The sequence below is a fragment of the Oryzias melastigma genome, linkage group LG11, assembly GCF_002922805.2.
Source record: "Oryzias melastigma strain HK-1 linkage group LG11, ASM292280v2, whole genome shotgun sequence".
NCBI lineage: Eukaryota > Metazoa > Chordata > Actinopteri > Beloniformes > Adrianichthyidae > Oryzias > Oryzias melastigma.
The window spans coordinates 16,102,536-16,129,240 of NC_050522.1; the positions used below are offsets into that span (position 1 = coordinate 16,102,536).

The following is a 26,705-nucleotide window of genomic DNA, read 5'->3' on the forward strand; positions in this document are numbered from 1 at the left end:
TTCAAAAGTAAGAGCAGCATGACTTGTTCACACTTATTTTGGCCCAAGTTGCAGCAATTCAACAGAGTAAAGAAAAAAGTACAAAAATGGGCTGAACTGGAGGGAATTGGTGCAATCGCAACATTGCTAAATCCTGGAAGGACTGGCGCCATCACAAAATCTCTCCCTTCGTGGCTGAGCCTCCATCATCCCTCTGCCAGTTAAGTATCAAATATTTATAGGGTGAATATTTGACCAAAAAAAATCTGTTTTGGAAATAATATTTTTTAAACCTTTTGATAAATCTACAAAAGGAAATTTGCGATTACATTTTTTAAAATAAGACATAAGATATTATAATTATGATACGTTGGGTGATTTGTTTTGGTTTTACTCAAGACACAGTTAAAGATGCAAAAATACTCAAATTTTATCTACACTTTCTTAAAATGGTGTAACTGTATTATAAAGTATCAACTAATTTTACATTTTGTCAATAAAGTAAGTTTTCACCTAAAAAAATAAAGAGTTTTTTCACCATAAAGCTAAGAAAATTAGTAAAACTTTGAGATTTCATGGAGGCAGCCATTTTGAAAAGAGAAGGAAACGCCATTCAACTGCCCCTAGTGGACTGATGATGAACTACAGGACAGAAAGCATGGAGCAAGTTATGTACAATGGGTTTTTAACAGTGGCGGGCCGTCAGGGCCTGCAAGGCCTTCTCTGCTGGCCTAAAAATATCTGAATCACAGACTGATATTAATTATTATTTATTTCCGTGAATACGTATTCTATAATTCCAAATGCTCTGTCTTCGTCCTTTCATTGCTGTCTCCCTGGTTGCGCTGCTTCCAGACGTGTATTTTCCTATTTAAGCATTAACCAATCACATTGCAGCACCATTTGTTGCTAGGGTCAAAGAAATCTGCCCGAAGGCCTTCACAATCAGTTCTGCGGGCCCTGTAGCATAAAATAATTGTCGACCAAACTGTTGCTTCAACCAATCAGATCTGGAGGAGACCACGTGCTAGGCCAGCTAGAAGGCCCACGGAAACGTCAGGATTTTCACGAGCTTTGATTGGATAGCTCGCAGCTCGCTCTGGTTCTGCGTTATGTGACGGACACAGGTGCCGAGGAGCGGCGTGTCAGGTTTGAAGATGTTACCAGTGGAAAGCGTCTGATCGTCTGATTTTTAGTGGAAAATGAATGTCTGGGTAAAGTTGTGGCACAGTTTTGTCTGGCACGGGTAAAGGAGTTCCGTGACTCCATTGAGCGGGAGTGAAGCTGAAATCTACGAGGCTCCTGAACGCACCGCGGGCGCGTGCAGCGCAATATCCTCGCGCAAATATTATTTTCCAGACACAGACCTTGATCGATCACAAAAACTGATGTTTGTCTCCCTCCTGGACCACAAGAGCCTTTTCCAGCTGATCACAGCCACGGAACACTTTCTATCTGCGAAACGCACGGATTCTGCACGACAGAGTGATTGAAATCTTCCTGAGGATAGAAAGGATGGATTTTGTGTTTAAATAATCTGGATTTTTGGTGAGTAAAATTTTGCTATATCCCTACATAATATTGAAATTTTATCAGGTTATTTTTTATGCTTTTGGTGTGTTTGTGGCAGCTGTACCTGCAGTAGAAGTTTTATAGCCATAAAATAGTTAATGAGGGTTGGATTGATTCAGATGGAGCACTACTGAAGGCCTAGGTGTGAAATGCACGGCCCGCCACTGGTTTTTAAGAACAAAAAATGATAATAATAATAAAATTAAGGTATAAGAAATGCATGTGTCAAATATGATATGAATGGTTGAATAGGGTTTAAGGAAAAAGTTCATGTGGTCTTAATAAATACACACATGTGATGTGTGGGTTAAATTATTCAACTGGAAGACAATAAAGTCAAAATATGTTCAATATTAAAGGAGAATGACAATTTGTAGCTTGCACTTACCACAGAACAATATAAATAAATAATTAATTTTACCCCATATAATAATGGATAAAACTTCCTGTACTATCACCTAACAGTAGAATGGAAAATAAATCCTGGTGAGAAGTCATAATTAACACAAAAAGAGTATTTTATAGATCAAAACCAGAATGTTAAACAATTAAAGATGAAAAACAATACCTTTAGCAGGGTCTGACAGTCTTCTAAGCCGATCTCACTTAAGATGTTCTTCACTGCCTTTCGTGCCTTACGGATCTTTTCAACATTTCCCACCGGAAGCTGAAACATGGTTTTTGTGCTCCTAAACAAAAGGAAAAAAATCTAATTAAAAGTGAAGAAAAAAAATGTTTATTCATTTTTTTTAAATCAGAAATCAAAATATTGTTTGTAAATTGATTGTTTTACACTAAATACAAACCAAATTAAATATATCTACATAAACTATTCAAGAAGTTAAATTAGTTTAACGAAATGACATCACATTTTCATAAAAGTAAACTAAAATTAGGATGTAATGTGAAAGTTTGGTTCATTATTAACTATAGAATACATTTCAACCTGACTTATAATGTAAAATAATGCCAAGCTTGTTGACACTCGACTGAAATAACGTGCAGAATCATCCATCTTAAGAGTTATAATAACCTTTTATTATCATAAATATGACACTACTATGTAATCTAAAGTCTGGTTGTGTGTTTTCCCTCAGCCTCCCGCGCTAGCATCAGTGTCTGGCAGCCACGCCAGCGTCCACCAGCCCTCCACCACGCTGACAGCAGCACGCCGGCTCTCTCAGCCCGCCACAGCGCATCTCCGCACTCGCGGAACGCACACGGCCCCGTCACGCATATTCACCTCGTTCAATTTTCAGCGTAGGTTAACGTAAGTCGTCGCTGCTCTGCCTCCTTTTTTTCAGCGGAGGGCTAATGTTCTCCACCTCCACCGGCCCGCCGCTGCACGTCGGTAAAGCTGCGTCTGCCGCCACGACCAGACGCTCATTGGAACCTCGTCCCTCCTACCGGCGCATTTCTACACACGCCGTAGTCAGATATCAGCGGGGATAAAAGCCGCCCAACTCCAAAAACAAGTTATTTTTCTTCAGCTTTTTGTCCCTTTCTTCCTCTATTGAGGAAAAAAATGGCGCACAAGTTCAGGATCTGACGTAGACACTCAATTTGCATACAGCACAAATTGACCAATAGGAGCCCTCCTATCCTAAACACTTAATAACTTTTTATTCTTCTACCCCACCTGTTAGCATCAACCCAGACTGTCCGGACGCCATGTTTTTGTGTTCAGTTTCTGAATTTCATGTAAAAAAAGTCATGTCAGGTGTAGCATTTCTGTTTTACAGCACATAGCTAGGTAAGGGGCGTGGCTTCCAGTCCCCCACTGATAGTCACGTGGTTTTTGACTGAGACTGGCCAATGGGGTGTCGAGTAAATGAGCTAAATGGGTGGTGCTTATAGTTTGACATCATATCAGGCAACTTTTTTAGACCAATGATATTGGTCCAGTTTTGTGTAAAGGGGTGGGATTTTTTTGAAGTCTTTTAGCTAGCATGACCTAAATTTTTGGTTTTAACCACTGTAGCTAGCTATGAAGAAGGTTATCCCAACTGTCATTAAATATTTATCCATTACTATACTAGCAGGTATATTTTACCATTAAAGCTAGGTTTTATTAGTCGGTTCTTTATGGAAGTAACATAGTGAAGACAAAGTGATATAGTTCTAACATTTAGCGTTATATTGTCTTACTTACTTAATCTAATTAGATGTCTACCAATCATAGCTAGTGCCTCAAAATTCAGCTCGAAATACAATTTCAAATCGAGGAAAGAAAGTTATAAAGTAAGAGACGTGTATGACAAAAATTGCACACTGTGTGAAAAGGTTAGTTTTTATTACAGTTGTGTTTCTGTGATACTTGACTTTTTCATCTTCCATTATAATCACTGGAGTCATTAGCTTTAATGAGCATTTGAGATCTGTTTGACACCTGGTGAGAACCTCAACCAACCACCTGGACAAAGACTTCTAACAAATGGGGATCGATCCAGACAACTGTTGCTAAAGCCAGTTCAATCCACAATCAAACTGTTAATATTCTGTCAAACTGATTTAGTTATCCTTTTAGAGGTTAAGTTTATTAAAACAACTAAATAGATGGGATCTTACAGTATTAGCCAGACCACCAGGACCACAGTGGGGTTCAGATATTACCCCAAAGAACCTGCACTCCTACAATCTGATGTCTATCTCTGCAATAGATGTTTCTTCTATTCATTTGAAGTCAAAAACACAGTGAAGAATGGAAAAACTGCTAATTTTGCTACCTACAAATTACACCAATCATATTGACTTTGTATTATTCATTAACTAGTATGGCTTGACAATGTATGTGATAAGTAAAGCTTCAGTGAATTTGGAAAATTAATAGGAACTTGATTGCAAGTGCAACAGCAAATCTAGAATAAATGGTTAAAAAATGAAAGTTTCATAGGATTCCATCCATCTTTTATCACCACTGTGTCTCGTGCAGAGTTATAAAGGGTTGCTGGACCCAATCCTAAGGTACATTCTTGATCATTTGTCAACTTTATTTACATTTATTTTTTTATTTTTTGGGACTATATGAAGAAAACTTCTTGCTGTAATGTAGCTATGCACTGTAAGTTATGCGATGTTCACCTGAATTAGCATTCAAGTCAGATCAACGAACATAATAATCACTCCCAGCCCAACAAAAACCCTTAGAAATAAAGAAAACCTGAAAGAAATAGACAAAGGCTAAATTTGCTTTAGGGAAAAAAAAACTTAAATATAGTGTTAACTTGTCTTGATCAGAACTTTAATGGTCCATGTGGATAAAAATGAGATCTCACTAAGTTTCTCATGATCAAGTTTACACTAACAGTACCAAAGAAAGTCTAGTTCCTCTGTTATTACATGACTGACATTCTTAACCTGACTTTCTGAATCTGACTTGTTCTATAGTCATTCAGTGTGTATTCCCGAGTTCCTGTAATGTGTTTGGAACAGAAAAAAGAGAAGTGACAGGCAACGACAAATTGGAGTATACCGGTACAAATTGTGATAAAACTACACAGATGATGTACTCATGTATTCAAAGAACTATGGAGATAAAATAGTATCACCCCTATTTGAGAATGCGTAATTCTTGCTTTCTGCATAATTTTTGACTCATATTTAGACTTTTTAATATTATTTTTCTGACATATCTATTTAAGAAAATGGGAAAATGTCAAGTTTTAACCAAATATTATTCACAATCTAAGTTCATAATAAGAAAACTCTAATGACCGAGCAATCTAGCAGCAATTAAATGCATCACTTATGCACGATTCTTGGAGACGGGAAAAGAGTCTCACATCAGATTTGTGCTTAAATGCGGTTTTGTGTGTGCATGACAAGCAATTCGTGCGTAATTTTCAAAGATTGTGTGTAGTTATTTCCAAGCTGTTGTAATTTTAAGTTGTGTGTTTAAATTGTGTTTTGCATTTTTTTGTTTAATTTTTGTACTTGTATACAAAAAGGATTGTATAAGTCAGAAATCAAGAATTACACACAAAAAATCAGGGTGATACTATTTTCTCTCCATAAAGAACTCCTAAAAAAGAAAATTGATTGTAGTTTTTCAAGTATCTTCTTTGTTTTATATGTATCATGGAACAGTCAACTATCAAAATAATCAAATACAGTTCTGTTAAAGCTACACTTTATCTAGATTACACTGCACTTTAACATTGTTTTGGGAGAAACTAACTATCTAATAGTAATGAAAAAAAAATTACTGAGTTTTTTTTTTTTTTTAATGTAGTGACTGGTAACGGTTGTGCTCCGACCTACAAAACTAACATTTTTTTCAGATGCTGCTTCTTTCGTGGTGTTTTCCTATGACTGCAGAGCGATCAGACGTCTCTGGTCTGCATGGTTTGCTAGTTCAGCACAAGCTCTGCTCATTAATTCTTTATCGAGCTTAAATTTATTTTTAAAAGTGTGTTAGAGTAGGAAATGAACAAAATATTTTGAGAAAAAAACTCAGAGGGACCAAATAGAAAAACTTATGCTAAATAAAACCTTCCTTTCACAAGATTTTTTTCCTAATATTTTAGAAATTGTGAGGATGTCTTGCCTGAAAATACCAAAAAAAACCACATCAAGTCTGAGCTTTTAAACTGACAATTACTGGATGAACTGCATTTCCTTTTTTGAGTCTATTTTTGCCAAATTTTATGTTTAGTTTTTAATTTCAAAATTCCTTAGTTGTGTGGGATTTCTATGTTTTGACATTATTCAATAAGCTCAGCAGCTCTTTCATGCACAAAAGCGCTATATGACTACATTCCAATGCATGAACACTGCAGAAGAATGAGGAAACGTAAAAGGATGATTGAACAAAAGGGAGGTTGAATAGATATGCTGCTCTGGAGCTTTTCAGAAAGTGAAAACATTTGTATTTTTTTACATTTTATAAAAATATGACGCAATTTGAAAGTATCAAAAGCTGCTTAATTTTTTTCTTAAGAAATTGCTGAATAGATATTACATATTGAAAACATTTATTTTAACTGCTGCATCTCATCTTAAAATAATTTGCATTCTTCTTTGGTCTCTAGGGCATTTTCAAAATAAAAGCTGACACTTTCCTCATACTAACCATGTTATCACCTTCCTCAGGTACAAAAGAATGCACTTTCTAAAAAAAAATAGCTCAAAAATTAAACCAACTGGCAGTTTTTCCAAGTGCTCAAACCTTCCTCAAATGCTTCCTGGCTCTCTTCAACATTTCATTTATCTACAAGTCACCTTGACCATGAACACATTTTCACTCGGCAGCTGCCACTTGATATATATATTTTTATGTTACATCCAGATTAAAAAAAAGTATATTAGTCAAAACTCTGTGAATGTTTAAGTATATTAATATGAATTGTTTTTTGCACTTTCACTGAAATCTAAACAATGTGTAAAAACAGGAGCAAGAATCACACAGACAAGATAATTATTTCAGTCAGAAATGTATTAAATTAATCACTTTTCATTACTTTAACAAGCACAATTTACAGTCGAAAACAGGCTATGGTCCATTAGTGCCTTAGACAAGTAATTACATTAGTCACTTGTAAAACACGAGGGCTGGATACTCTCAAACTGCCAACAAGTCAGGTCAACCTCTTGTTTTTTTTTTCTTTTTTTAACAGAAATTTATACACGAATGTGCTTTAAGCCCTTCATAATTTTACAGAGCTAGGGATAAAAGCATGTTATTTTTTATTAGAAATATCTCAGAGACCTGCGCAACATGTTTTTCTATTGAAGTCTGTCTTTTCAGGTCTGCCATTTTTATTTGCTTATGTTTAAATTTACAGCTTTTTCTGATTCAAAATAAAAGACGACCCTCTGACCGAGCAACAGGTTGCTCAGAATGAGGATCCAAGTCTTGCTATGTCCAATAGAACCGTTCCGCTTAACCCTACAAAAAAAAGTTGTGCATTTTCAACCCCATCACTCCTGTCCAGACCAGAAGTGCAAATGATTTGCTGCTTCCATGTCCTGGAACTCTGAACCAAAAGAGAAAACGCTCCACTAAAGTTCATTTAGTCTTTCGAAGATTACAAATGGTTATCACAGCACAAATAATATTGTAGCGTTACCAGGAAAAACAAACAAAAAAAAAGCTTTTAAAAATCAAAAAACAATGATAAAAGGGCCACAGAATATCACTCTTAAAGATGGAACTTTAAATATGCCACAGTAATCTCAATCCAATAAATAAACATGTGTTAAGGTGATATATATTAAAGCAGATCTTGTCATTTCTTCCAAATTATGCAAAAAACAAAAGGCATGTAGTACAGAATCCACACTGAGAAGTGACTTTGAAGGCTCCCGCCCAAAAAAAACAAACAAAAAAAACAGACATTATACTATTGTTGAACAGACAGATTTTAAACAACAGGTAACTAACAAAGATCTCTGATTTTACTAAAATAATCAAACATTTTAGGTCGATTTAAGAAAAAAAAAAAAAAAAAAAAAAACGTTCAGAACCTGTTGGGGTCCCATCCCCAAAGAGTCATCCATTTTGTTGCATAATACAATTTGAATTTGGACTAGAGTTCCTTTGACCGAGTCTTTCTATGATGGTAACTTCCCGATAACTGAAGTGTCAAAACAACAGTTTTCCATTTATGGAGGTAAGAAGAATTAAATAATTGAAATCCTAGAAAACAGGGAGGGGAATTTTATTTTAAATACTGCAGCTTTCAAGGTGGCTGGAATGTTGACCCTATTTAGCCCCTTGTTTCAAACGCGACGCTGACCCCTCTGCTCACACGGTGACGGTTGAGGTAAGGAAGATCTGTGCAATCTGTGTGCTAGTTATGCACTGTACTGGAGCATTGAGAAGTTCTTAATAGGATTGTTCAGAGCCACGCCAGCTTCTTCCATTTTGTACCTGTGAATGAAAAGACAAAACATCCATGAGTTCTTTTCAATTTTCAGAAATGTAGCATTAAAGTAATCATCATTTATATCACTGCTGACCAGTCAGAGGTGGAGATAATGTAGTAGACTGGGAAATCGATGGAGCTGGAAAGACAGCTGAGGTCCTCCAGGCCACAGGTCCCCATGTTGGAGAAGATGAGCCAGTCTCCCACACTGAGCTCCGGCAACAGGCAGTGGTCCACCACCTGGTCCAGCTGGTCCAGAGATGGACCCCACAGGCTGCTGGGATACACGGCCTCCTCAGCACAGAGATCATGCTGCAGACAGGAAACGACAGATTTTAACAGACCACACTTAAAACTAAATGTTTTCTTCTAAATTCCTGGACCTCTTCCTCTTTTCATTAGTCTAAAACAAATTTAATAGAATTTTTTTTAGCTCTACAGATAATGCATTTGAATTACCAGCTCAAAATAAGCAAACACCTCTATATTGGACCAAGAAAATTAAATTTCTGCAATAATTCTCTATTATTGCAAACCATTTTTGATGCATAACATTATCATTGCTGGAATTCTCTTTTTTTTTTAAAGTTTCAGTTATATGTCACAGAACAGCAAGAAACCTAAAAGCCGTTAAACTCTACAGGTTTCAGTTCCTGGCATTCATTTGTCACAGTGTACATAAAGCTGTTTTTGTACGGTAGCTATGCAGGAGAAAACTAAATGATATAAGCACAACACATTGACAGTCAAAACAAACCAGAAGTGGAGAGTGACGTGAAAACCTTCTTAAACACATGATCAAATACGCGTTTGAGGCGGCATGAACTTGTGGGGAAAACCCAAACAGCAAATCATGACAACTAACAATAGAAATGAAAATCAAACGTTTGGCCTTCAACTTGGTGTCACTTTTTGCATCCTGCAATGAGGATAAAACGAATTGGAATAAATAAAGTTGATTCGCTACAGTTATTCTGTGGATCATAACTATAACACTATTGAGACGTAAATCACAAAACAACATTAAACTACTGGAGTTAACTCCCTGTTATAAAGTGATAGTGTGCATTTACTTTTCCACACCCTACCATATCATTTAGTCACAATGTGATACTGTGTGAGGGGTTGTAATTTAACTAATCTAACCAACTGATTGATAAGAACCAGGGGTTTAGTTCTGTGTCCTAGAAAACATCAGGAAGTTCCTTTCTAATGTTTAACTATTTTTTTCCTTTTAATTGTGGAACAAATGACACGTCTGAGTAAAGGTGCTGACTTTAACTAGTCAAAAGTATTCCAAACATTTCGGTCAGCGAATCATTTTCTTTGTTTTCATTATGTCTTCATGTACTAATGTACTTAATGTATTGGGGCAAATTTAATTAAAAAAATGTGAAGAAAAAACAATCTTTAAGCGGAATCTTGAAGGGTAAAAATGAAGAAAAGGTGAATTAAAAAATGGACAACTATAAAGGGATTGTTTTTTTTTCCAGAATAAATTTGAAATCATAAACATCAGAACTTACCTTGTGCAGTGAAGGGGCAGCAATGGTGTTTCCAAGCAACTTATGGCTGAATGGGCCATAAACGCCTTCGTTCATGTAGTACAGGAACTCTGTATCCTCTCTCTTCTCGCCTGAGTTTATATATAGAAACAAATCTAATGACCATCCCAGACGCAACAAAAACATGTACAAACTCCAGATTGAGTCCTTGAACATCTACATTATCGAAATAAATAAGGTCACAGAGGAAAAACATGACTATCATCACTGACAGAATGAAGCACCTTGAGATAAGCAGTTCCAGCTCTGGGTCTTTATCTTTTTGCCAATTATGTTTACTGCAAGGCTGAAAGCCGACGCCACGTAGAAGCTGCCAGGTTGGGCCAACACTTGCACGCCGGAAAGCTGGGGAAAATAGGCATCCAGCAGGGTCCTGATTGCAGACTCAACCTGCATTAAGAACAAGTACATTGACAAGGCGTTTTGAGAATGATCAGACCAAGTCTTGCTAAAAATATTTTGTATTTATAGAAAATGTGAAACTTTTTAAGTTGACAAAAAGAGAATTGAAGTACATTTATCAAATTGCTTCCAACCAAAAATATACATTAACAATACAGTATATTTATTTCTAAAAGAGAGGTTCATAAAAATAAAAAAAAGTTTATTTTTTTAAATCAAATCGTATTGTAGTCTCCATTCACACTCACCTGTTTGAGCTGAAACTCTGAGCCAGTAAATCCTCCACCAATGTCTAGGATGTTCATATTGAAGCCGAGATCCAACTTGGGAGAAAAACACAAACAATATCTATTAGCATTTTAGAAGACTACATTTAAATTAAGACAGAATGTCTTCTTTATAAAGCTTTCAGAATAACGCTCACCCCCATGTCAAACACACAGCGAGCGTCGGACAGAGCATGAGTGTACGCCTGTTGGAGGTCTTCGCAAGAGCTTGGGATGTGGAACGATGCTCCAACCACATCGATGCCCAGATCCTTGGCCTTCTCCAGCAGGTGCCGACAGTTCTTCAGAGAGAAGCCAAATGCCATGCTGTTCTCAGCTGCCTGAGCCTCAGTGGTCAACTGCAGCAGCAATCTATGTGGGGAAAAAAGAATGCAAACATCAGCAAGGTGACATGTATTTCAAAGTTTCTGCTGTATGAAATAGACTTCAGCAAACAGTTCTCACTTTGCATTGGGGTGCAGACGGGCGATTTTGGACAGCTCTGCCTCGTTTTCACACACAAGATGCTGGATGTTGTTCTTGGCAGCGTACTTGATGTGTGCCAGCTGCTTGAATCCACTCGACAGAATGATGTTTTCTGGAGGCACGCCATGTTCCAGGACCAGGCTAACTTCAGCCTAGTGACAAGAAGAAAAAACTTTCAGCAAAGTCTATTACATCACCGTAAAATCACCATTTAGACAATCATCAAAGTACAATCGTGGTTGCATAAGTTGAGATAAAAGTCATTAGATGATGAAAATTTAATTGAGTGCTTATGATGATGAAATATCAGGTGCATTCTTTAGAGGATTATTATGCAGTGCAGCTAAATGAACCAAAACTGATGTGGTTCTTTTTCTTTTTTAGGAAATGCCCACCTTGTTGGCACAAACGAAGCCCAGCCCCAAGGAAGCCAAAACTTCAATGACAACAGGGCTGCTGTTGCACTTGACCGGGTAGTATGGCAGCACCTGTGGCACCACACTCTGCCAGCATGCGTGCTGCTGCATCAGAGCACCGAGGTCCCCCACAACAAACGCACTCTTCTCCATCTAAACACACACAAGGAATGAAAAATCCACTGTAAATGTTGTTGCTTTTAACAAGACAAGATCAACTCTGAAAAGTTTGAACAAGAGTGAAATTGAAAAACCAACCACAGTCTGTTCACAGATGTGTCCGTCGATGACGTCTTCCAGGGTGACACTCCCTTCAAGGAGTTCAATGATGTAGTTGGGCTTGTCAGCAAATCCTTTCATCTTTAACAGTATTCCACGAAGCCGGTGATCATAAAAACAGATAAACAAGTCAAGGGGTCACGACTGAGCCAACTGGGTCCTACCGGTATGCAACAAACTGAAAAAGAAGCAAGATGAAACACGACAATTAATTAAAACATTCCATGAAGTCAGAGTCAGTACTGAGAATTGTTTGCGCTGCAGCTACTGAGAATTTAGCTTTCTGTTGCTTGCTAAAACCAAAAGGGTACATTGTTTAATATATAAATAAAGAAGCTAATGAAAGAAAACTTAAAGTCTTAACAATTCTACAAATTTCTATAAATTAGTTGTACATGTAAATGAGTATTTTTCACATAAAAAGATAAAATGTACTAACATGGACAAGTCAGGAGATGGACCTGTCCCGCTATCAGCTAGGATCCCAAGGAGGCTCAGCGTTAAAGTCAAACTGCTCCCGGTAAAGAGCCGCCCCTAGGCCCTCCGGGTAGCGCTCATACACCGGTGCAGAGACAGGGGAGCCCTGAGGAAGAACAACAATAAGGCAATACATTGTTAATTATATAGATTATATTTTAAGATTTTTATTTTAAATCACACTAAACCTAAAATACAATAGTTAAAAATCGACTTCCTATTTGTTTGTAATGACATAATTATCCGCTACTTTATTTCACTTCTTGTAAAGGGTCAACCTCAACTTGCTAAATAACTTGCTAGCCAAATCACGCGCATGCGTTGTAAGCAAAAACAATGAGTGACAAGTTGACAAATTAGATATTAACATAGTGCGTCACAGTGGTATAAAACTACACATTCTCCACATAAGTAAGACGGTTGGTTTAATAAACTCGTGAAAACAATCCACTCGTGCCAGAATGCTACCGCGAGAAAACGGCTTTGCTAAATAGGACTATGGCCAAATGAGCCGCTAAGCTTGAGCGGGTTATACACAGCCCGTCGACTAGAGATGGCCGAGGGAACAGTGTTAAAATGTGAGAGGAAAATTTAGGCCTTAATTTATACACTAGTAATAAAGAAACACAAAAATAATACCACTTTACGAGTAAATAGTAGGTTTAACTTTAACAAATCGTGTCAAAAAGGAGAGTAAAAGACATTGCTGTCATGTGTGGACAAGACGCTGGAAAGACAAGCCCGCCATGTTACGTCCGCCTGCTAGATTCTAGGAACTCAAGCGACCGGGTTTCTTCTGTACTCACGTGAGATAACGGCCGAAAGGTTTTGGAAAATCGTCTTCTCTTTTTCGGCGGAATTTTTAAAGAGTAGTGGGAACACCGGTGAAAGAAAGAAAGGCGGCCCTTTTTGCCATATGTTTGGACGGAGAACGCGCGGCGCTCGTGTGGTGCCTTCTATGTCGGCTGGTGGGTGGAGAACTACTGAGAGGGACGACGAGTGCAAGGGAAGTAAGGCAATCAACGGTCCGTGGGCGGGGCTTAGCGTTCGGTTCAGCCCATGAGCGCCCGGCATTTTGGGAAGATACCAAATATGTATTTCCGAACGAAATACTGTCCGCAGTACATCCGCGAAGTTTATTTGGATTACATAACCATAAAACGTTCCATAAAAGGTCGCCCAGTAAGCTAACTTAAGCTCATTTCTGTAAGACTACTGAAAACAAATGTAATATTTATAGAAGTACTTAGAAACGTCACATTTGTTGGCCCTTTAAATACAAATTTTCTTAGCAAAAAAGTAGTATACTTTTATAAAGTACTTTTGAGTATAAGAATAGCAAGTCTACAACATACCATGTGGAGTAGTGTAGGCAGTATACTAATTTAATTCTTCTTCAGACTAAATTGGAAGACTTTAGTTGACAATATATAAAGAGTATATACTTAAACTTGTATAGGCTACTACCGTAGTTTTAGTACAGACTAAGTTTACTGGTAGTACACTTAAATAGACTACTTTTTGATAATTGTTGTTTACAGTCAATACATGTTTAAAATTGTTCTGGTCGTTCATGTACAATGGTTTGGCCCAGCTTGCTGTGCAGATAAGTTTTGTTGTAGGGAATTTGTTAAAATATCCAAAATACATATATATTTTAAAACTATTTTAACTATTGAATATTTTCTGCATAATAAAAGATTTTGTATATGGCTGTGAACGTTAGAAATATGTATCATTTACCTTTTTAATCAAGTCACAATTAATCATTGATAGGCTTATATATCTATGTATAAATATACTTCTCTTTTGTTTGTCCTAATTTGTTTTGATTGTTTGAAATAAGCCAATTCCAAAATTTCAAATTCCAAATGTTGTGTCCTTTAAAAACTATTATTTACAACAGACTTTTATTCATGATTATATCAAGCAAATTGAAACAGTTTGCATACTGGAATTATTCTATTCTATTCTATTCTATTCTATTCTATTCTATTCTATTCTATTCTATTCTATTCTATTCTATTCTATTCTATTCTATTCTACTCTATTCTACTCTATTTTGTAAAACTTTGTTTTAAACCAATCTCTCATTGTTTGGGAGTGTTATACGGCACAAAGTTATTTATACTGCTTCGAACAATAACACAATTATTTCAAAGAGGGAAAAACATGGCATCTTATTGGTCTTTTAAATAATATGTCCTTCTTCCACCCTGATCCAGATATGACCAACCTTGGGTGTGAAGCCAGATTCGCAAGTGCAAGAAATGTATTGTTTGTAAGTCCTTCTCCTTGGTGCTGCATTAGGCAACTCTATAGCTGATTGCTGTATTTTTAGACCCTTGTACTGGAGAGCTTTGTACCTGGGAGTTGGTGTGGAAACTGTAACACAAATAGGCCTCAAGATAGAAACATTTTCAAAGTCTGTCTGCTTGTGTTGTGTGGAATATAGGGATTAAAACTTACAAACTTCCAGATTTTTTTTCTTTTTTTTTGTACCTTTTTAACCGTATTCTACCGTGCCTCAGCTATTATGAAACAAGTCAACGCTGGAGCCCTGCTCAATGAGCAGAAGGTAATTGTATAAATTGTATGTCGACTTGTTAAAACCAAATCAGAACAATTCTGCCTGTTTCCTAAAAGGTAGGATTTGTTTTTCTCCACCACACAGCTGTGTTTTTGTGACGGCATCATAGTTTTATCTTTATTTTATGACTCTGATAAAGTTGCCTGGTCACAAAATACCTGATTTAAGCATTTATAACTGCAAACTATCAACGGCTAAACCTTTCCAAAGCAAATATTTTGCAGGTTTTTGTATAATTAAGCAAATTTACTCACATGTAGGCCACAACTGAGCCGTGTTTTAGTCATGTAAACTGACAGAAATGCACATACATTTTTTTAGATGAGAGGGGTAGAATGTTAATGTTTAGCCCTAAGATTTTGTAATAATGCTGTCATTATGAATCAAAATCGTTAATGTTTCAGTTGCTAATAAAAGCTAAAAGGCAGCCAGTAAATATGCTATGCAGATAAAATTAAAATAATTTTATTTTTTTATTTTTTGTACAGAACACTGTGGACCTATGTACCCTTTCAATGTTAAGTTAAAGAAGTGTATTTTTAGTCAGTTGCTAATGTTGTCCTTAGAAATATCTAATCTTGATACAGACTTATCAGTAAAAGAGAGCGTATATATAATTAATGTATGAGAATAAATAAATCTAATTTAAAAACATATTCAATGTTTACAGGGGAATAATCCTAGACCGTTAATAAGAACGATATCCATGTCAATGGGAATAAAATAAACAACTTAAACTCCAAATATCTGAATTATTTTAGGTATGTTGCCATCTAGAGGTTTATGTTGGAAGTGGAAAAGTGTTTCACCAGATTAGGTAGTCATTGTTAATACCGATTAAGCTTTTCAAAATGTGACGTTGGTACAATAGGGTGGAATTATTGAGGAAAATATCACGTAAGACTTTCCACGTGTTCCCATATTTCATAATACAACCGTCCCAGCTCTTTGATTACACTTCTTTAAAGAGCTCCATTAAAAAAAATCGACATGTTTTGAAAATATCTAAAAATAAAGTTTAGTTTAGTATAAGTGTGTCAAAAATAAACAAATAAATCCGAACAGTCTATTGATGTAGTCAAGAAAAAAAAAACAAAAAAAAACAGGCTTGATCACGTGACTGCAGAAGTGCGCAGTAACCCTCTGCGCAGATGCAGAACGACTTCTCTGATCAGCTGACTGTGAGCGTGATGCTCAATTGAAGGACTTCTGTATGTAAACCCTGTTATTAATGTTCCACGTTATGTAAGCTTCATTTCTCTTCCTGTTTTACGCATTTTAAATTAGGCCCTGAAAGATTTCCGCACGTTGGTGAGTACAAAAATCCTTAACTTCGTTGTCGTGAGAGCATTATGCTGCGATGAACACACTGTTCGCCTCTGGAGAAGCTAACCATAAGCCTCAACGCGTCTTTAAATGTGATTTTTTTAAAAATGGTTTATTGACGATTCATGTTCCGGGGGTGATCGGTGAGCAGAAGCTCTCAGTCATGTGGTGTTCACGCTGTTAAATTAAGAAAAAGGTTTCGTCGAGTTGTCTTTTTGCGGAACTGATCACATGACCACCAGCCAGCAGACACTCCATGGTTTGCAGCATGTGGTTGTGACCTCTCCATAAGAACTGCCCGGGATTTTATGCATATATTATCCACATTTAAAACCAAGCAGGTCAACTTGGTTCTTCATCTGGACAAAAAAGGAGAGATCTAATCTAAAACCTTTACTATAGAAACCAATTTAAATTTCTGATCTTAATATTTTGATCTGCCAAACAAGATAAATAAAGACTAATTTAAGTAAAGCATCTCCAGCAGATGTCTTGCAGAGAATGTACTAATGAATCATGCCCTCCTTTTTGTTTACACTCTACATGTGGTATCTCAATTTAAATTTTTCTCCCACTCTCCAGTTCCACTGACTTCACTCATCATTTGGGTGAACGGAGTTTCTGCCAGCAGCCATGACAGAATTCTGGTTGATTTCTGCTCCGGGGGAGAAGACATGCCAGCAGACATGGGACAAACTGATGGTGGCCACAACACGAACCAACAACTTGTCCACGAACCACAAGCTAAACATCCCAGACCTTAAGGTAAGGGACACAGGATTCCAGCAATTTGGTTAAAATCTCAATTTTTGGGTCACAGTATTGTTTTGTGTATCACAAAACGACAATAAAAAAACTACAGATAAATATTTTTTTTTGTTTGCTGAAAAGCAAGTGAAGAAAATCCCTTCAATTCACTCTTAGTAAGCCTTGTAATAAAACAATAAATAATAAATCCTTTTTAAATTTGGGAGTAGGAGGGAAGCAACACATTTTGCCCACAATTGTGTGAAATGAAGCAACATACGGTTCAATTTTTGATCCAGAATTGTGGCATCCCTTGTTATTACTGTAGGAAACCATCTTATTTTTGTGTTTTGTTGTCTGTTTTGGTTCCAACAGGTTGGAACTTTAGATGTGTTGGTGGGTCTGTCAGATGAGCTCGCAAAACTGGACACTTTTGTTGAAAGGTACATTTTTCTGATGTTTGACAAAAACTCAAGTTTTACATTTTTTATTTTGAACAACGACAATGTTTTAGAACATTTTAGTAATTACAAAACATTCTCTTGTCTGTTAGTGTTGTGAAGAAGGTAGCTCAGTATATGGCGGATGTCCTCGAGGACAGTCGTGACAAAGTGCAGGAGAACCTACTGGCTAATGGAGGTAAGCGCTTCTATTTTATTCAGAAAAAGGAAAAAATTAAAACAAACACAGTCTGTACCGTCACTTAAACCTGAAGAAATCTGCTTAAACTAATGGATTTCATTGATTTGTATTTGTTGCAGTTGACTTGGTCACATACATCACCAGATTCCAGTGGGACATGGCAAAGTACCCAATCAAACAATCACTGAAAAATATCTCTGAGATCATCTCCAAGGTAACTTAAAATAGTAAAACTCAAGTTAGTTCTGCTTTTATTTTGAAAATATTTAAAAAATGATGTATATTTTTTGCCATAAAACAGCAGTAATTCTTTATCTTTGCAAAAAAAGCTACTAAACATATGAAATATTTGTTACAAATTTGTAAATGTTTTTTGTGTATACATTTGTTTTTTTTAGCAAGTGACTCAGATTGACACGGATCTGAAGGCCAGGGCTTCTGCTTACAACAACCTTAAAGGAAACCTGCAGAATCTGGAGAGAAAGAATGCGTGAGTCATCAGTTTATTTATTTATTTTCATGCATGAATATGTTCTAAATAGCAAATGTTTATCAGCTGAGGCAGTGACCTTCAATCCATTCTCCCCTTAAAACTTATTTAGAGTACGGTATTTTCCTATGATAGTGTGTACTGTACTGTACTGTACAAGCTGTTTATTAAGATGAACTTTAACCTGATCATCCATCATATTACATCCAAGAGAAAATGTACAACAAAACTTTCTTTTTTTATATACATAAAACTGTAATTTACAATGCTGCATTTTGAGCTAGTTCTTGTACTGTTTGACTTATTTAACATATTTTTCTTTTAGTGGGAGTTTGTTGACCAGGAGCCTTGCTGACATAGTAAAAAAAGAGGATTTTGTTCTTGACTCCGAGTATCTGATCACCATGCTGGTCGTGGTGCCAAAGTAAGATCACCTGCTGCATTTTATGTGCATCCAAATGTGATTTAATGTAGAAACTTATTTATTGTTTTCCTTAAAAAAGTAAATGAAAGTTACTCAATATTTGTCGTTTATTGTGATTTTTAGTTTTGTTGTCAATTAAATTTCTTTCTTTTTTTTTTCTCTTTAAATTTACTTCCCAGAACAAGCTACAATGACTGGAACAAGACGTACGAAACTCTCGCAGAAATGGTTGTGCCTCGTTCCACCAAGTAAGTGCATCGTGGACTTGAATGATTTAAACATTTTTTGTATATTTAATTTCAATTTCTTTGATTTTTTTTTTTTTAAACAAAATACCAACAAAGTTAATAAAAAGTCAAATTGCATTCAGTTTTTATGTTTCCTGTTAGAATCCCATTCTGATCATCGTTTGATCTATTCCAAAAGCGTTATCAGTGGTCTTTTAATTTTAATTTTAATTTTATTTGTGCGGGCAGCACGGTGGCGCAGTGGTTAGCGCTCTCGCCTCACAGCGAGAAGGCCCCGGTTCAAATCCCGGCTGGGACCTTTCTGTGTGGAGTTTGCATGTTCTCCCCGTGCATGCATGGGTTTTCACCGGGGACTCCGGCTTCCTCCCACCGTTCAAAAACATGCTTCATAGGTTAATTGGTGACTCTAAATTGACCCTAGGTGTGAATGTGAGAGTGAATGGGTGTGTGATCGAGGCCCTGAGACGGACTGGCGACCTGTCCAGGGTGTACCCCGCCTTCGCCCTTCAGTAGCTGGGATAGTCTCCGGCACCCCCGCGACCCCGAAAGGGAAGAAGCGGTCAAGAAGATGGATGGATGGAATTTTATTTGTGCCCTTTTTAGCCTAAATAAAAAATTCTTTCAGGACATAGTTTCTGCAGAGCTACAATAGTTCATCAGAAATTTGCCTTTGAGTAGTGGGCGGGACCATTGGCACGGAAAAAGCTCGCCCTCACTTCCTGTCATCCATCTTTTCACACTCTCTCCCGCTAGCTTACAGCCCTTCACAACTTTAACCTAACATTATCGGGGCAACAAAAATGGCAAACAATTTTGATGCTATCCAGCCATAAAGTTTTGAGCCAGACGAGGAAAACAAAGACCTTCATAGATCTATTTGTCTACAAGTGGATGTATCAGAATGGAGCAGAGCAGAAAGTTTGTGGTCTGCCAATAGTAGATTTTACTTAAGAATTACAAGCTTTTTTTAAACTCTTTTTCTTTGTCTGCTTCTTATTCACAATGATTTGATTAAATACTTTAAAATTGAATTTGAGCCTAATTTACTTTATATGTGTCCTCCATCATGAGAAAAATGCCACAAGAACATGTTAAAGACACCATTCCTTTCTGAGTTGGCTCATCTTATTCACATATGTTCAGAATACTTTCATGAATCTGTCACGTCTTTCATCCTGTCTTTGTGTTACTGTCAATTATTAGTTTATTTATGTCTAATACTAGGTAAAATGTATTTTAAAAAATGCAAAATTGTGTCTTGAAGTAATTGCCATCAATTACTCTGTAAGTTAATATTAATATCTTGCTGTGAATGAAACCACAGCTACAAAAAATCGTCTAATAAGTTTTGTGGTGCAGTTGTTTTGGTTTGTAGTAGTAGTGGAAATGTTAAATCATTTGAGCTACCCATTCTCTGTTTTTTATTTATTTTTCTCCAGGATGATAATTGAAGACAACGACAGTGGTCTTTTCAACGTCACTCTCTTCAGGAAGGCAGTGGACGACTTTAAACACAAGGCCCGAGAAAACAAGTAAAATATTCTTCTTTTATTTAAAATAGAAGCCTCTGTTTGAGCAATAACAATAAAAATATAAAAATGTATCCTCAAAATATACATCTTCCTAAAGTCATGTATTTATTCTGAATAAAACCGTGGACAATCAGTTAAATCAAACACAGTTGTTAAATAGTTAATTAAATACTTTTTTAGAACATGAAAAATGCATCTGCTTTTGTTTGTAAAACATATTAAATAAATGCATGTAAGTATGAATTACCTATTGTCATGCAGATTTATACTTCACAACAGAGGATCGCTAAGCTCCGCCTTACGCCTATGACTAATTTAAACAGGAAGTTTAAATGTATTTGTCATCAGGGTTCTCAATCCTACTTCAGTCGTTGTTCCCATGAGGACAGGAAAGCGTGTATCCTCCTGATGCCTCCTTGTCCGCCTTTTGACACTTTTATTTTCAGAATCAGATCATTTCAAGTGTTTTTGTTGAAAACGGTTTCTGTCACGAATCTGTCGCCTCAGTTGAACAGAGACCGCTGAAGAGGGCAGCTGTTTTATAACGCATCTAATTTGGGGGACTCTTCACAATCCCCTCCAGCTCGCACAACAAGAGTGTGCTAACTGGAGAGTGTGTGTGTGCGTTCTTGTGTTTAAATATTTTCAGGAAGTGTGTGAAGTGGACTCCGAGTGCACTCTTAACACATCTGTGTTGATTGCTGCCTGCTAAATAAATGCATTCTGCCTCAGGTTTACAGTGCGCGAGTTTCAGTACAACGAAGAGGAGATGAAAGCAGACAAGGAGGAGATGACACGTCTGTCTACAGACAAGAAGAAACAGTTTGTAAGCAGACAGTTTAACTCCCGATGAAGCTTCTTTTAGTCTGTTCAAGAGCGACTCGCTAGTTTTAACCTAAACCATTAATTTGTCTGTTCTTGTTGATTGAGTTGCAGCAGATGTTGTCAGTTAAATCTTATAATATAAAATTGTTTTTACAATTTACAAATAGTGGATATTATCTTTACAAAAAAAAACACAACAAAATACTTTTTTTATTTTTGGCCAATCCAGGGACCCTTAGTGCGATGGCTGAAGGTGAATTTCAGTGAGGCCTTCATCGCTTGGATTCACATCAAAGCCCTGCGTGTTTTTGTCGAGTCGGTTTTAAGGTAAGTTTTGATTTAAAATATGACAGAAAAGGCATGTGTCTAAACAGTCTTAGTAAATATCTTCTACTTTGTTAGATATGGACTCCCAGTCAACTTCCAGGCCATGCTGCTTCAGCCCAACAAGAAGAACATGAAGAGACTCCGAGAGGTGCTGTACGACCTGTACAAACACTTGGACAGCAGCGCCGCCATCATTGATGTAAGAAGAACTAATTAGTTCATTGATCCCTTTTATGCCTGTCTGGCTCAATACCTCTCAAAGCTATAAAACAACATTCAGTAAGTTAACACACAAATGCAAACATCTTTCTGCGGAAAAACACAATGTGAATCTTAATTGTTTCTAACTATTTTGCTTTGTTTCAATTCGTTTTTGATTATCTTAAATATCTTGAGTGATGACTGAGTTACATGTTTTAAGTTTTGGGGATTTTCTAGCATTTTCTTTAGCACCTTACTTGTCAATCAACTCTCAGTTAATAAACTCAGTTAACTAAACTTTAGTGCTAGGTTCAAATTTTCCTTTTCTCCTGGCTCAGACTGCTGTGCTGCCAGCTAGTGCTTGAGGGTTTAGGTGGGAAAACAAAAGTCATACGCTGAAGGACGTTCATAAATAATTAATAATATATCGTCTTGTCAACATTAGGGCTGCCACGAATAGTCGACCAATCGACTGTTAAAATAGTCAACGACTAATTTAATAGTCGATTAGTCGCTACTTTATATTATATGGAGTCAGAGTGTAGTAAAGTTGAAAGTTATAACGGCATTATGCTAGCTTTTTTAACTATTTTCACATTTATTAAGGCTTTTTAGGCTAATTTGAGTTTAGCTAATATTTCAGCTACATGCTAGCTATTTTGGCTGATTAGGGATTTTTTCAGTTTTTTTTAAGATATATTATTAATATTATATTATTGGAATTTAGATCATATTTCAGCTGCTTGCTAGCTGTTTAGGCTAACTTAGGCTTTTTTTTGGTTTTTATTTTTTAGGCTAATTTTGGATTTAACTAATATTTTAGCTGGCTATCAGCTTCAGTGTTTTCAGCTATTAACTTCAGCAATTTCAGCTATTAACTTCAGCGATTCCAGCTAATAGCTTCAGTGTTTTCAGCTATTAGCTTCAGTGATTTCAGCTATTAACTTCAGCGATTTTAGCTATTAGCTTCAGTGTTTTCAGCTATTAACTTCAGCGATTTCAGCTATTAACTTCAGTGATTTCAACTATCAGTTTCAGCATCTGCAGTGGCCAAATTCAGTTTACAGCATTCACTCTAGCATTATTGCAGGTAATGCTATACATCTGATTTTTAGTAAGTTTAAAGCTAATGTTAGTTAAGATTTGTGCTTTACATCCAGTTTGTGCATGACCCGATCAGTCGTATAATCTGAAAAAAATAATTGGCGATTAGTCGACTATTAAAATAATTGTTTGTATCAGCACTAGTCAACATTTTAAATCGATACACCATAGAATGCCACAAACAAAATATCGTGATATATTGTCAAATATATTTTTCCTTGCACACTTAAATCTTGCTCCAGGCTTTTTCTTTCACAGCATCATTCTGAGAATAGAAAGACTTGGTATTATTTAATTCCAACCGGGCACAAACCGTTAATTATTAATTTCTCCTCCAATCAATTTTCCAATGCTTGGGAGTTGTGTAAATTAAAAAAGATGCTATATTTCACAACCAGATCCAGGTCTCTGATTGGTCAAAGTTTATCTGGTTGCAGGTTTTTTTCTGTATTTTTATGTAGAGCCCAAAAACTTGAGTAGTAACACATGAACGCAAGAGTTTAAAAGCCCAAAACACTGATCTATAACCACGTGTACATAGACTTTTCGTTGGAAGTGGTCGCTTGATCGCATGTTGATGAGGGGATTAGAACATATCCTTAAGGATTAGTGTGATAGAGTTGAAAGTAAAAAATTAAATAGACAATGTATTTATTTTGCTAAACTATCCTACTGCCTTCAACTTAATTTCTAATATCAAATTGTTTTGTTAGTTCGATAAATTAACTCAAATGTATCTTAGGTTAGGTATACTGAAAACAATAATTGGGATTTTTACATCTGTTTTCTGTCTCCAGGCTTCCATGGACATTCCAGGCTTGAACCTGAGCCAGCAGGAGTACTACCCCTACGTTTACTACAAAATCGACTGCAACTTGCTGGACTTCAAAGTCTAAATTCACTGCCATGCTCGTTGCGTTCAGTGGTGTTCTTGTATGAGATGTTTACATGTGCGAGCTTTAATTTATTCCTTTTGCGGCCTTGTTTGTCGTCTTGTTTCACCTACAGGGTTTTCATGCCCTTTTATTCCTGTCTGATGCATCTTCTAATACATTTCAGAGGTCACTCTCCTTACTTTGTCCTGCTGAAACCAAACTAAGTGAGCAGCTTTTCATTTTTTCCCTCCCTAATGGATTCTATTTTCCACTCTTCCACACTTGCTCCAATGTTGGACTATGAAAAACAAAGCGGTTCCTTGTGGGAAAAGAAACTAAATGTGCTGAATCCTTTACATACTTTGCCCAGTGGACATACTAAAGGTGACGTGTCTCAAATTCCAAGTAAGGAATGTTTGTTTACAAGTAAACATAAATGTTGACCATTGCTCCGCCTCTCAAGCTGTCGTCTTGTGAAACACTGAAAGTGGTCATTTTACAACAAAGCAATATGTGATGACTGGATGCTCTAAAGATGTATGATTATGTGTAAAATATACATATATATATATATATTTCAGCAGGTTGAGAAACATAGAGGTTAAGTGCAAATAATGTACTGTTGAAAATTAAAACGCTTATTTAAAATAGATGTTAAAATAAATGCTCCATGTTCAAAACAATATTTTGTTTGTTTTTTTTTTCTTTTTTTTTCTTATTAATTAGCATCCACTGTCGGGGGTTTAGTTTAAGAAAAGAAAAATAAGATGGTATAAGATCTTGACCAACTTGTTTTAAATTCTGGGTTTTTTTGAATAAAATTTGTGAGAAAAAAAATCTAAGGAAACGACATGTGAACTACATCTGATCCTCGTTTGATTTCAGACAAAAAGACGACAAAAGTCACACAAAGATGCAAAAATTAAAATAAACTGCCAAAATACTAGGGGTGCAGAAAAAATTTGGGGTGATATATTGTGATATTTTGTTTGTCGATATTTGTATCAATTTGAAATGTTGATGTCTTACTTTTGTTTTCTGCCTAAAGTCCCGCAACTAATTGGCAGTACACACACTGAGCCTCTTTGACAGAGTCTTGGGATATATTGTGATACGTATCGTACTGTGAGACATGCATTGGGATACGTATCGCATCGACCCGGATCTTGCCAATACACACCCCTACAAAATGTTAAATTGGTTTGATTTTGATTCATTCTCTGAATTAGGAAACAGATTTGTTTTTCTATTGATCAATTTTTTGCTAAAAAAAATATTTTAAAATAGTTATAGAAAACTATGCAATTTGAACAAAAGATAAACTTTCTTTAATAAAAATCATGAATTCTCACTAAAGAACTGAAAGTGTTTAGAAGCCTATTAGTATTTTTCCTCGCATTTTCCTCGTGATGATCAATCAGATTTCCAGTACTAGATTTTTCTTTAAACCTAACTAAATACTTTTTAAAAACATTTAATCAATTATCACTTTATATGTGGAGCACCAACATGCTGTGGAACACTATACATAAAAGGCATACACTTATGTTTAAACAAAATGAAGATTGAAACAACAATCAAGAAACAGGCATGAAATGAAAGAAAACGCTTTAAGGAGACATGGCATAGATTAAACGAGAATGGGTAAAGTTATTTAAATGAGTCATGTAAATGTTAAGTTAAAATAGTTTTTTTTTAATTTACATTTAATAATCTCCACAGATGGAGAAGAAAATGTTTGAGGGTCAATCACTCAGTCAACATTCTCCCAACTATTTTAATACCACAGCAGGCCAATTAACTATTTAATTGACAGTTTATTGCAATGGCATACTTACACTGATTTATATTTAACCAAAATTACTGTAAATTTGTGAAATGTTTGCACCATACATTTGTAGTTGTCTAACCTGAAAAGTGCCTCTAGATATTGAACAACTTAAAAACATTTTTGTTTTTGGTAAATTTGGCAGACACATGTTCATATTTCCCTTTAAAAAAGACAATTTCCACTTGTCTTTGAAGCAGTGGCCCTCACTGTCATCCTCCCCTTTTTTTAATTTACAGATTTCAGAAATGATATAGACAGTGTTGTCAGAAGTTAGCCAACAACAATCAATAAATTGTACAGTTTCTGGATGTGCTGGGGGCTGCATATTACTGATTTCATGAAAGGAGCCTGAAGGCCTGTGATGACCTGGACAGACACACCTGTCTTAGGTCTTTGGGAGGCACCTGACAAATGGACACCAAAGAGAATGGGGAACACAGTTTATTGAAATAACATAGATTTTGTCTTGTAAAGCAGTGGTTCCCAACCACCGGTCCGTGGATCCCTTGCCACCAGGTCGCAGAAGAACTAATAGATCTGGATTCTTAGCATCATTAAAAGCAGTCTGGCGGCGTGTAACACAATAAAAGTTGCATGTGGAACCTTTCTTTGCAAATGGATGGGATAAGTCTTTAACCACTCATGATATAGAACCATAAACTCAAAAGAAACAAAGAAAGGCCAGAAATCAGGCAAAACCCAACCCCAAACTAAAATAACAAAACCTGGCCTGTGGGCCACATTTGGCTCACAGGCCAGACTTTGGACATGCCTGGTTTAGGGAGACCAGATGAAAGAGCATTACAACAGTGGAGTTTGTGATAAAAGCATGGATTAAAGTCTCTTTGTCATTCATAGATGGAATCATACCAATACCTAAACCAGGGTTCAAACAGTGGTTGTGTAATTTAGCGAGATTCTTGTTTTACTAAATAAATACATTCTACTGATGGGCATGGTGGTGGTTTGCGTGACGGTGGTGGTGATGCAGCAGCAGGAGCTGGAGTCAGCTTCCCTTCTGAGCCAATCAGCGTTCAGAGTGAGTGCAGCGTGAACCCCCTCCCCTCCCGATGACGCACACATCTCCCGTGTGTTGATGCTGGTCAGCTGCTGAAAGCCTCCATGGGAGAGCGGCGTCAAACACCTGATGAGGATGGAGACCCGAGCGCGGATGGAGACTCTGTGACGATCCGGCTGAGGATGTCGCTGTGAGCCGCTGTGAGGCTGCGGAAGCG

General features: G+C 36.6%; 3 protein-coding genes across 5 annotated transcripts in view; 1 reads left to right on the forward strand and 2 right to left on the reverse strand.

Moving 5' to 3' along the window:
* Positions 1 to 3,119, reverse strand: part of adnp2b (ADNP homeobox 2b) — a gene marked incomplete in the record, with an annotated part of 705,870 nt that extends 702,751 nt beyond the window's left edge. Inside the window, 2 exon segments of the mRNA XM_024294457.2 lie at positions 2,120 to 2,240; positions 2,795 to 3,119. Coding sequence (XP_024150225.1) covers positions 2,120 to 2,227 — 108 coding nt within the window.
* Positions 3,120 to 6,967: 3,848 nt separating this feature from the next.
* On the reverse strand, positions 6,968 to 13,331 carry azin1b (antizyme inhibitor 1b). The gene is made up of 11 exons (XM_024299269.2): positions 13,115 to 13,331; positions 12,271 to 12,414; positions 11,811 to 12,009; positions 11,532 to 11,705; positions 11,116 to 11,288; positions 10,809 to 11,022; positions 10,633 to 10,707; positions 10,207 to 10,372; positions 9,944 to 10,053; positions 8,512 to 8,729; positions 6,968 to 8,422 (listed from the first exon to the last, which is right to left on the reverse strand). Exons 3-11 carry the CDS (start codon positions 11,910 to 11,912, stop codon positions 8,347 to 8,349), a joined length of 1,308 nt encoding a protein of 435 aa, XP_024155037.1. The 5' UTR covers positions 11,913 to 12,009; positions 12,271 to 12,414; positions 13,115 to 13,331; the 3' UTR covers positions 6,968 to 8,346.
* Positions 13,332 to 16,009: 2,678 nt separating this feature from the next.
* On the forward strand, positions 16,010 to 24,322 carry atp6v1c1b (ATPase H+ transporting V1 subunit C1b). Of its 3 annotated transcripts, none has more exons than XM_024260240.2 (13): positions 16,010 to 16,209; positions 16,837 to 16,989; positions 17,347 to 17,414; positions 17,525 to 17,610; positions 17,733 to 17,827; positions 18,012 to 18,103; positions 18,429 to 18,527; positions 18,707 to 18,775; positions 20,215 to 20,307; positions 21,040 to 21,133; positions 21,362 to 21,459; positions 21,535 to 21,658; positions 23,562 to 24,322. In XM_024260240.2, the coding sequence occupies exons 2-13, from the start codon at positions 16,858 to 16,860 to the stop codon at positions 23,658 to 23,660; spliced, it is 1,149 nt and encodes a 382-aa protein (XP_024116008.1). In that variant the 5' UTR covers positions 16,010 to 16,209; positions 16,837 to 16,857; the 3' UTR covers positions 23,661 to 24,322. The 3 variants fall into 3 exon arrangements, with proteins under 3 accessions (XP_024116008.1, XP_024115998.1, XP_024115991.1); XM_024260230.2 differs by having other exon boundaries at positions 16,011 to 16,209; positions 16,782 to 16,989; XM_024260223.2 differs by having other exon boundaries at positions 16,013 to 16,209; positions 16,807 to 16,989.
* The last annotated feature ends 2,383 nt before the right edge of the window (positions 24,323 to 26,705 follow it).

What these genes read in the sequence shown, in the direction of transcription:
- azin1b (XM_024299269.2), bottom strand. Translation starts at nt 11,912, where the DNA reads ATGAAAGGATTTGCTGACAAGCCCAACTACATCATTGAACTCCTTGAA. An exon ending in ACATCTGTGAACAGACTGTG is followed by an intron (nt 11,706 to 11,810) that starts GTTGGTTTTTCA and finishes GTGTGTGTTTAG; the next exon opens with ATGGAGAAGAGTGCGTTTGT. An exon ending in CTGGAACTGCTTATCTCAAG is followed by an intron (nt 10,054 to 10,206) that starts GTGCTTCATTCT and finishes ATATAAACTCAG; the next exon opens with GCGAGAAGAGAGAGGATACA.
- atp6v1c1b (XM_024260240.2), top strand. Translation starts at nt 16,858, where the DNA reads ATGACAGAATTCTGGTTGATTTCTGCTCCGGGGGAGAAGACATGCCAG. An exon ending in GAACCTACTGGCTAATGGAG is followed by an intron (nt 17,611 to 17,732) that starts GTAAGCGCTTCT and finishes TATTTGTTGCAG; the next exon opens with TTGACTTGGTCACATACATC. An exon ending in TTTGTCGAGTCGGTTTTAAG is followed by an intron (nt 21,460 to 21,534) that starts GTAAGTTTTGAT and finishes CTACTTTGTTAG; the next exon opens with ATATGGACTCCCAGTCAACT.